Raw genomic sequence first — 12,008 nt, 5'->3', positions numbered from 1 at the left:
ATAGCGCAGTCACCTGGATGTGAAAATGCAGATACCAAAAAACCTGTGATGTGTTTAAACTCATGGCTCCAGTGTAACTGGGTCAAATAGTGTGACTCTACCTTGATAAACAAGTGAGAGGACTGAAATCTACAGTGTTTTATATGAAACACTTCTCTCTAGGTTTGCTTAAACAACACCATCAGGAAGAAATTAACAAAACAGAGAAAAAAAATTTTTAGGCACACTTGGCAATGACAGGTAAATTGATCATTAACTGTATATCTACACATAAAAACACATTTTTATTTTTATTTAGCATTATTTACTTGCAAAGCCAAATTATACCTTTTTTGACACTTGGTTAGTCTTAATTTTGGTCCCTGTAAAAGCAAAATTCATCAGACTAATCGACCCCTATAAGTTGTCAAATCATTGTATATCCCTGGGTCCAGGTTTTACAGACTGAATAAAAGTTCAAAGTAAAAGGCAAAACATTGTCATACATAAAAATGAGAAGCTGCAATGCTAATTTTCTAATCAAATTAATTATTGTGAAAAGACTGGCTAAAAACAGCATGCACTAATGAATCACTTTGCATATATTAAGCAGTTGAGGAATTAAAACAATTCGGTGGCTCTCACTAAACTCCCTGACTGATCCCCAAATAGAATTGGTGAATAGATAAATGTCTATTAATCTTCAATAGCCAGCAGCGACTGTAGTTAATATGCAACATGTACAACTGGATCCAGTTCCTTTTTCAAATAAATCGTACCATAGATAGACAGCAAGTTTTGAAAAGTTTCTTAAGGTAACCAAATTTTATTTTCTTGTGTGGAAAAGTGATTTCAAGGGCATTCAAGCTCTCTTGTGATGTGAAGGATCTATTATTGCTTTTTCAGGTGGTCTCTCAGCAATCATCTCTTTGGAAACCTCTTGTAGTTTGAATGACAGAGGAGGGGGGCAGGACTACTTCTAATAATTGCCTGTTCAGAAAGCATTCACACAGCGAGCACAGGACCAGCCAATTCCAGAAATAATTTGGGATCCCAGACAAAACCAATAATGAACCTCACAGTTTTGAAACGCCGAACAAAAGCCCATGATGAATACTGAATCAAGCTGTAATGGAATGTCATGAAGCCCGGCGTTATGTGATGACTGGAGCTGTCACTTAAACAAAACCGTTTGTACAGCCTTCATGGCCAAGTTGTGATTTTTACTGATTTTCTGCCCAAATGTTTGATGGATATTATGACTCCTGATGACTTTTAAACCCCATTCTCAAAGCGAAAAAGAGGGCATTTGCAATGATAATGAATTAAAGTGGAAAAAACAAGGCACAGTTGGAAATTTTTGTACAGTGTATGGACATTATTTCCATTCTGATAGCAAAAAGCTTTTTCTCCACTGATGGCAGTTCAAATAAAAAAGTTTGGGGTCTGTTAAAAAAAAAAAAAAAAAAATTAGGCTAATATAAAAAATATTATTATAATTTAAAATTACTTTTTTCTATTTTAATGTATTTTCAAATGCAATTTATTTATGTAATGTAAATCAGAATTTTTCATTTTTGTCACATGATCCTTCAGAAATCAATATGCTTGTCAAGAAACATTTCTCATTACTTCTCAAATCAATGTTCAAAACCGTTGTGCTGCTTAATATATTTGTTGAAACCATTTTTTTCAGGATCAAGTTCAAAAGAACAGTATTTATTGGAAAATTATAAAATGTCTATCAATTTATTCTTTCCTTTAAACATTAATTTTTATTCATGTATTTTATTCTGTATACATCCCAGGTATTTCCATATATTTTTAGTATAGTATTTCAAAATTTAAAACCTCTTTTAGTAGCAGATTTGAGCCTTAAATTCTCTTGGGTGAAGACAGGTAAAGAAATCATCGTGAAAGCAGCAATTATCAGTTGCTTGAAGGATATGCAATGAAAAGGACCAAACGGTTGAATAATGCTTGTGTGCAGTATTTATCTTTCTTTATAACGTGCATTTATCTTGTTGTACTAACAGCAGAAACTGCGGCGACACTGGCAAGCATCAATTTCAATGTCAGTTCAGCATATAAAGAGCCATTTTAGCAGCATTTTTCCTCTTCCTTGCATTGGCGGCCCTCCCTCGGCACCATAAACATTAATCAGACGCAGTATAAAGCTGGGGAATAAGTCCAACAGGCAATATAAAAACTAATTCATGCTTTGCATGAGCTGACATGGGAAGACAGGATCCAGCACAGTAGAAAAATAACAATATTCATATTTCCCCCATCTAACAGGGGAAAAGCTGTTGGGTAATTTCACTTTTTTTCCAAGGTTCAAATGCCTCTGAAGCTCAGATCCGACTGTTTCTTTACTGTCTACTTTTGAATTTAGTAGAAGTCACTGGAGGTCTAGCGCCGCTACAAACTGACATCTGCAGGAGCTTGAAGTCAATAATCTCTTTGCATTTAGCCTGGAGGTAGGTATTATTCCTAGCACTATGGGACTGAGACCATTCCAAACATGGTTTTTCCAACAACCACAAATGAAACACCACAGTAGAAGAGTCCCAAACTTCCTCTAGATCTCCTGTTTTAGTTGACTACACGAATGCACTCAGAAACGCCTTCTTCAAAAGAAGACCAGTGTCTGCAGATCTATTCTACACGTCTCATGGGAAGTCACATAGTGCATGGCTATGGTGCACAATGATTCAGTAGTAGTTGGTGATGAATACCGTCCTGCGGTGCATGTCACCTGGGGTCTGCCCTTTCCTAAATTGATTCATTTGTCCCATTTAAACAGCTGAAAAAGCTTTTTTTTATGGGAAAGATCACAGAAAAGACCCCTGGTATCAGGACAGGCCACATACTGTATGTAAGGAGCATGTACAATCATGGTAAATGTCCTGAGATTTAAATATAAAATGTTTTCAATATTTCAACATCTAATAAATGAACCAGTCAGCATCCTATTTAATAAAACAACCATGGCTTCCTCCAAAGCAATGAAACGGTGGTGTCAAAACTAGTTTAACAAACGAATAAAAATATTTCAGTTAAGTCAGTTACTTACACTATTTAAAGAAGATCACATTTCAATTGTGAATGTTTTTACAATGGCAAAAAGTAGATTTTTACATTTTCTGAACATAATGTGTGATATTTGCCAGTGCAAATCTTGCCACCACGATGCTATGATGTTTAACATGTTGCTAAAGTATGTGTTCTCAAGTCATAATCAAAGTCATACGATTTTTTGACTGCTTTATTATCGAACAAGTAAAAATCATGCATTTGACCAGTAAGGCGTCAAATACTATATTGTTTAGAAAATTTTGTAAAAATGTATTTATTTTTTGGAAAGGGAGTCTTATTAATGTTCAGCAAGGCTGCATTTATTTGACCAAAATTAGAATAAAAACTAAAATACATGTTCAAATAGTAGTTATCTATTTAAAATATATTTTACACTATTTATTTATTTTTTGTTATTGCAAAGCATTTTCAGCAGCCATTGCTCCTTCTTTAGTCATATGATTTGATTTTGAAATAATTATAATATGCTGATTTGGTAAAGAAAGAAAGTTTTTATTTGAAATACAAACAGAATTCTAAAAACTTTTAAAAACTACCTCGAAAACTGTGCGAGTCACAGTTATAATGGGACTTTTATAGATTTGAGGGTGTGATGGAGGTGTATTCCATGGAGATTTACCAGGAAGATCTATCAGTAAAGAAACCGAAAACAACTTTTTGATGCAGACACTCACTTGTAAGGTTCCAGAGCTCTATTGCCATACTCCAGCGCCGTCTCATAGTCGTCCAGACTAATGCAAGCATCCATAGCCAAATCCAGCAGCCTGAGCACATAGATGTTCCTGTCCGGGACCACATCTGTATATCGGTGCAAAAGAGCCTGGCTCTCTTTTAGAAGCTCCTCCCAGCCTTTTGATTAAACAGTTAAGTACACAATAATAATAAAAACTGTATTACAAAAACTACAGAAGCTAAGACCAAGAAAGTCTTACTGGTTAAGCCAGTTACAAAGCCTGATGGAGACACTGGCACACAAAATCAAAAATGAAATCTAAGCTTATTATTTCATGATGGAGACAGCCTGCTTTTTTATTTTACTGTATACATCAGCCGCGTGTCCAAAGGGGTAAAAGCAAGCGAGTCAGACAGAACTGAGAGATTTACCCTCACACCTTTCATTGCAATGTCTTCGAAACTGATATGACTACAGAATCGGGCATAGTTTGCAGAGACTAGCAGTTGTTTCCAGAGCCCAAATGCTACAGGCTAATTCACTTCTCCCTGCTAAACCTAGAGATACAGTCAGTTCTCACCCACTAAGTGTTGATTCTGCTGTGAAGGATACGCTGCTCCGACTGAAGCTGCTCCAGGTGAGGGATGGCGTCTCTTAAGGACCTCCACGCAGTCTTCTCCCCAGCCAGCATGTCACAGTCCTGTTCACAAAATAATGTCACATGAATTTCTTTCTTTTTTTCTTTTTTTTTTAAGTAGGAGTAATAGCAAAAATAACTATCACTTTATTGATATTAATATTTGCTGATTTACTTAATAAATGTATTTATTTTGATAAATTGTAATTGCATTTATTTATTTGTATAAATACATCCTGTGTAATTTAAAAGAAAATTAACCATATAAATCAATAGCAAAAATAACATAACACTCAAAGAATGAAATCAAAAGTTTTCTTTAAAAAAAATTACATTTACACCCTCATTATGTGTGAATAAATAACATGCATTGCATTAATTCACAATACATTTATTTATGTTTAAAATTGTATTTTAAAATTAGTCTGAACATTTGGTATGTATAATGTATTATATTATATTAAAATGTATTCATATTTATACATATATTTTATATTTGTGATTTAAAAAAAAAAAAAAAACAGTAGCAAAAATCACATTACAAGTATGAATTAATTAATGGACACAGTCGATCAAAAGTTGCTATGTAAAATAGACTTATTTATTTACACTTACTGGTGTGAATAAATATTTACTTCTTTTTGTAAAATACTGTTTTTATGAAAAACATTCATTCAAATATCATTTTATTACTTTATAAATGTACTTAATTTACATTCATACATATTTATCTCAAACCAGTCAATCAAAAGCTGTAAAAAAAATAAAAAAATAAATAAAAATAAAAATAAAAAAAAACCTACAAAACACTACACTCCAATTTGTCCTAGAACAACACGGACCTGAAGCTAGCAAAGTTATCTCTGACTAAAGATTTTTGAACTTTTACTGCATTATAGTTAAAATGTGTCTGTCTGTCTGGTGCAATGATGCTTAAAATAAGAAGGATGATTGGGGGGAGGGGGGGTCATCAAACATCAAAGAGCTTCATCCCTTCAACAGCACAAAAACATTCAAAGGAGGATGAGAGAAGCTGTCAGGATTACAGAGCCGTGAGGTGCGTGAAGACTGAACCGGCTTGTTTCTGAGAGGGCAACTTTATTTCAGGATAAGCGTGATGAAGAGTCGGAGCCATAGGGGGGTCTGTCAGACCCTCAAATCCCTGCGGAGAGACGTGTGTTTGTGTGGCCCCTGGGGATACATGTATAAGTGCCTCTGAGACATCAAAGCCGTGTGATGTATCAGGGGTGAACAGTCACAGCGCTGACAACACACCAGTGTGACTCTGCCTGAGCACTCGCTCAACTCTCTCTCACACACACACACACACACACACACACACACACACACACGCCCAGAATCAATTGAAACTCTTTTACAGAACTGCTTCACCTCAAATACTACCTTTCCATAATGCCATTTTAAACTTAATATCTCTTGATAACTCTTTGGGGTAAGTAAGGTTTTTTTTCCTCTTTAATTCAACAAGGACACATTAAACTGGTCGAAAGCTACAGTAAATACATGTAAATAAAACAAAAGATTTCGATTTCAAATAAATGTTTTTTTGAACTTTCTATTCATTAACGAGAAAAAACATTTTATTACGGTTTCCACAAAAATATCAGGCAACACAACTGTTTCAGTATTGATAATAATCAGAAATGTTAGTCACACTTTAATTTTAAGGTACAATGCTCGCTATTAATAAACCATTAACTATGACCTTTACCTAAAACAACTCTTAATTTGCTGCTTAAATTGGTTGTTAAGGTGAGATATTGAAAAGGATTAGGGATGTAGATTATGATCATGCAGAATATGTGCTTCATATGTACTAACAGAAAGCCAATATGTTAATAATAGGCATGCCAATAAGCAACTATTTAATAGTGAGAATTGGTCCTATACTGTATAAAGTGTTATCAATATTTCTTAAGCATCAAATCAGAATATTAGAAAGATTTCTGAAGGAGTAATGATGCTGAAAATTCAGCATAGTATCACTGAAATAAAGTGCATTGCATGTTTAAATTCTATTAATATTTCACAATATTACTTTTTTAATGCATTTTTATCAAATAAATGCAGCCTTGGTGAGCAGCATAAAAGACTTTCCAAAACATTTTAAAAACTTTTAAACAGTAATGTTCATAAGTACATATGGCTCATAAGTCAATATGCAATTAATGTGTAGATATTTACTCTTTTCTTTTTAATCCGATAAACATTTTACCCTTACAAAACCAGACTATGGTTTATGGTGAATTATAAAATAAATAATTAAGACCACACTGTTTATCAAAAAGTCAAACTTACACATTTGTTCTTGCAATAACAACTACAATTTGCAACATATTTCAGACCACATAACAAGAAGGATCCTGTATTGGTTTTAATATATATATATATATATATATATATATATATATATATATATATATATATATATATATATATATAATATATACATATATATACACACATATATATATATATATATATATATATATATATATATATATATATATATATATATATATATATATATATATATATAATATATATATATATATATATAATATATATATATATATATATATATATATATATATATATATATACACACATATATATATATATATATATATGTATATATATATATATATATATATATATGAATGGGATGAAAAGAGAAGTAAAAAAAAAGAAGAAAAAAAGAAAAAACGATTTGTATCCCATATAAACATCCATAAAAGCAATAACCTTACTGCACTGCAAGAAGTATTTCATAAAGACAGTGGTATTTATACAAATATATTTGTATTGTTCAACCAAAGGTTGGGAAACTAAATAACCAAATGGAATCAGATATTCACAGTAAGCTGTACGAAGTGTCCTGTGCTTTTGTTCCAGTGCACTCATTACATACATAAATGATTTATCAGATCGAGTGTAATGCAGGAGAGAGATAAGTGCATATCTTGAGAGGACAAAAATGACTGCTCAAGTCTCCACTGGACCACAATCCTCTGCTTCTACAGTGGAAATCACTAATAAAACTCATAACTGCACATGAAATCACATTGTTGAACATGATAAACACATTGCATCTTATCAATCACACCAAAGCCTCTGCAAGTTTTGACATCAGACTTTTTACCTGCACATTTATTTCAGAATCCATTTTACATTCTGGTCAGATCTCCATAACTATAAAATGGCTTTGAAACATAGACTTGTACATCTGCTTGCACAAAGGAAACACTTTTCTATTTGCTTTTTCTTTTCAATGGAAAAAGCCAATTTCTTGTTAATGTGGACATCTTAATTACAGGGAGGGAGCCAAGAATCAAATGGTAGACTTTGCTTATTAGTGCAAATTCAATAATCATGTTATTCACTGCAGTTCTGTTTAGAGTGCACGGAGTATAAAAACATTCCAGTGAACAAAGCATGACATATATACACAGTATGTGTGTGTACACATTTAAGTACAGAATAAACTATAAACTACAACAACAAAAAAAGGTGTTGAACAAATATTATATAAAGGTGAAAAAAAATAATCACAATTAATCTTCAGAAGACAGTCTTCAGAAATCAGAATGTTAAAAAGGAATAATAATAATAATGGTTCAAAATGTTGATTCAAATTGGAACTTTTTTTTCTGTTAATTACATTTTCTGCAACCCCCCAGCCCCTCCATTGGGATAAAGTGAAAGAATAGCTTACACAAAAAAGAATATTTTAACAATAAAATATAACATTAAAAAAAAATCTAAATCCAAGATATAGCTTAGTTTTTTCTTCATTACATCACTTGTTCATGAATGGATCCTCTGCAGAGAATGGGTGCTGTCAGAATAAGAGTCCAAACAGCTGATAAAAACATCCCAATAATCCACACCACTCCAGTCTATCAATTAACCTCCTGTGGAGTACTTGTGGATTATTGCCATTCTGACGGCACCCATTCACTATATGATTGGTGAGCAAATGATGTAATGTTAAATTTCTCACAATCTGTTCTCATAAAGAAACAAACTCATCTACATATTGGACATCCTGTGGACATTGTCCACAAATGTTCATTTTTAGGTGAACTATTCTTTATATAACCCCAAAGGATCTTGCACACTACTGATATGTTAATTGAGACAGCCTATTTTATCAATAGATTTGTAAAGAAAATCTGGTGCAAATGTGAAAGAACACTGAAGACTAAAACACTCAAAAAGCAGAGAAATCATGGCCAGACAGCCTTCGGGAACAGGAGAACATCTGTGACCCCCACACGACTGTCAGCCTGAATCACATCTCCGGTCGCCGGAGGTTCTGGGAAGGTGATAATCTTTACTTTACTGCACATACAGCTGCTCTGTTGTTTTAGCGTGTCAGTATGTCCTATTGCACTCACACGGGTTGTCAGATTACCGCAAAACTGGTGGTGACTCAACAAGTCCCTCTCATCATTATGTCATCAGTGTAACACTTTACACACCTCACCTGTAATTACCTCACCCCCCCCCCACTCGCGCACGCACACACACACACACACACACACACACACACACACACACACACACACACACACAATAAGGGCCTTTGATGGAGTGTTATGATGGAATATATCTGCTAAACAACAAAAACAGAATTGAAAAACTTAATTTTCAGAAGAAGAGTTTTTAAGGCCAAAAATTTACATTAACACTTCCATTCAAAGGTTTTGTGTCTGTATAATTATTCTGAAGAATGCTGAAAAAAATCACTGTTTCCAGAAAAATATTAAGCAGGTCAACTGTTTTCAAAATTGATAAGATTGAGAAATGTTTGCTGAGGGGCAAAGCATCATAATAGAATGATTTCTGAAGTATCGTGACTGGAGTCCGAAGACTGGAGGAATGATGCTGAAAATTCACCTTTGCAACACAGACAAATATATTAAACATCTTATTAAAATAAAAAAAGTTATTTTAAAGTACAATAACATTAAACAATATTATTTTATTTACTGTATTTCTGATCAAATAAGAAAACACAAAACACTTACATTTCTGAACAATAATATATGCATGGATGAATTCTCTACAATAAGTAAACATTAAATAACATGCATTAAGAAAATATTTTTTACATTTTTACTTAATTTTTTAATGTAACTATTTTCAATTCTATATTAAATTAGTATTTCTATAATACTCAAGACTCTCTACAGTATTCTGGGGCCTAGGCAGAGACCTCGTTTGACTTTAATGATTCACAGTTGGTTGGCTGATGGATGGATGGATAGGTGGAAAGACAAACTGATGGCTGGATGAAAAGAGTTTGTACCACACATATCAGGTGTCCTAAAATCCAAACCTAAAAAACAAAGCTCAACAAGATTTTTTTTCTTTTTTTGTTTTGTTTTGAATTCAGACCCAGAAGGAACTGAAAGCAAGGACGAAACCCAAGTCTCCATCTCTGCAGCCCTGAGCAAGAGCGTTTATTCTTATCTGCAGAATCTGACAGATGACTCAAGCAGAGGTCAGTCTGAGCAACTGTGTAGGTGTTAACAGCAGGGATAAAGCCTCTTTCTCTTGAGCTCAGCTCAGAGTTATTTAGCATGGGATGCCTGCATGCAGGTGCAAAATAACCACAATATAAGCCTGGAGGGAACTTGTGTATTACAGTGACATGTTTGAGCACACATGCCAAGAATTCAGTACGCCATTCGTAGCAATTTAAAGGGATAGTTCAGAGAAAAAAATAAATAAAAAATTTACTCAAGTCATTCCAAACCTGTATGACTTCCTTTGTTCTGTAAAGTGCAAAGGAAGATATTTTCAAAAATGCTTTTGTCCATACACTGCAAGTCAGTGGGGTCCTAAATAACTCTGGACCACTTTGACTTTTATGGTATGTGCAAAACAACCTACGGAGACATTTTCTAAATATTTTTGTTTGTGTTCTGCAGACAAAAAAGTCAGTCAAACAAGTTTAGAACAAAATAAGGGTGAGAAAATAATAACCATATTTTCATTTTTGGGTGAATTATACTTATACAGTATTATAAGAATACTGATCGAATAATTAAAAAAAACACAACTAATCTTAATAATAATAATAATAATAATATTAGCTCATAATAAATAATAATAATAAATAATAATATTAGCTCATAATAATCCTAATATGTAAAATAACAATAACAGTTATAAATTTGCTTAAAATGTTTTAACTAACATTTATCTATCTATCATACATGCACCCACACATACACACGCACACACGTTATTATATTTTTTAGTTATATATATTTAAAAAACTAATTCCAAAATGACCTGAAAACCCAAAGAAAACCGTTAAAATAAATACATAAATAAATAAATAAATAAATAAAATTCTGTAGCAATACAAAACAATAAATCAATACTAAACAGTGCAGTTAACAAATAAAACAAAATACTAATCATCTCAATCTATGTAGGTCATTTAAAAAAAAAAAAGGGTTTTTAACAAAGACTTAAAACTGTCTAATGTCAGGTCCGTGATGCATTAACTCTAATCTCGCATTCTATTTAGGATGGACTGTATATGAATCGGGATACAGCCTAGTTTAGAAACAGATGTAAAGAAATGGAACTGTATTTTTCCACCAAATGGAAGAGAAAAAAAATCTCTGGGAATCAACATACAAATGGTTTTCTTACTTGAGTAGTTTTTGCAGACTAAGTATGGAGAAGAAAGTACGTTAACATCCCAAAAAAATACGCACTTCACCTTTAAATTCCCATCTCTCCTCACTCCATTTTAGGCATTTATTCATCCGCTCTTGTACTCCCATTCATGCCATTCAAAGCTTTATTCTTGACATGCTCCTGTCATCGCAGTGATGATAACAGATAACAGGGTCTGCTGAGGACGGGCTCCTCGGGGCAGTGCGGAGAGACCGGTGATGGTCTAGAACCGGTCTGACACACTACACACATCATCAGATGCTTTCGAGGGGTAAGTGGGACAGACACAGAGCAAAAGAGCGAGGAAAAGAGAACATGGAGGAACACAGGGATGATAGATAGTGCTCCCGTCAGGACACAATGAGGCGGGAAGAAGCCTTTTCCAGGAGTGATGGGGTAAAAGTTAGAGGAATAGAAAAGTGAGGATGAGAAAGATCAAGAAAGGAACTGTTGACATGGCTCACCTTGTCCTCAGTGGTACAGCGCGTGCACTGACACAGGAAGTGGTATTGCTCCTGTAAATGGGAACGTCTCTCTTTGCTGGTCGCAAGGATATCAGTGTAGCTTATAGTTAGCTAGAAAGAATGAAAAAGAGAGAGTAGAGATGGTTAAATTAAAAGTTGCAGACTACTAGCAGAATGTAAACTGAATGTAAATACACTGCTTTATTTGTGCATATGTTTGTGTTGATGTGTTCACCCATCATCAAGGCTTTTAACAGAGCTGACATACAGATAATCAGAGTGGACTAGGTTGAATTAACCCAAACCCAAAAAATAAAAAACACCAAATAATATTTTTAAATATATGCTATATTATATAATATAATACAATACAATACACAACTGGTATCTACTCAACTGGTAGAGCACTGCACTAGCAAGCAAGCAAGCGCAA

General features: G+C 33.6%; 1 protein-coding gene across 1 annotated transcript in view; it reads right to left on the bottom strand.

Annotated features, from left to right (window-relative positions):
* Positions 1–12,008, bottom strand: part of smyd3 (SET and MYND domain containing 3) — a 137,126-nt gene that overhangs the window by 14,232 nt on the left and 110,886 nt on the right. Inside the window, exons 8-10 of the mRNA XM_026229867.1 lie at positions 11,576–11,686; positions 4,364–4,451; positions 3,753–3,927 (exon numbers count right to left, since the gene is read on the bottom strand). Coding sequence (XP_026085652.1) covers positions 3,753–3,927; positions 4,364–4,451; positions 11,576–11,686 — 374 coding nt within the window. The remainder of the gene's footprint in view (positions 1–3,752; positions 3,928–4,363; positions 4,452–11,575; positions 11,687–12,008) is intronic.

This window comes from Carassius auratus, chromosome 42, assembly GCF_003368295.1.
Source record: "Carassius auratus strain Wakin chromosome 42, ASM336829v1, whole genome shotgun sequence".
In the NCBI taxonomy this organism is placed as follows: Eukaryota; Metazoa; Chordata; class Actinopteri; order Cypriniformes; family Cyprinidae; genus Carassius; species Carassius auratus.
Note: the sequence above shows the minus strand (reverse complement) of the source record. Positions and strands in the feature narration are given on the sequence as shown.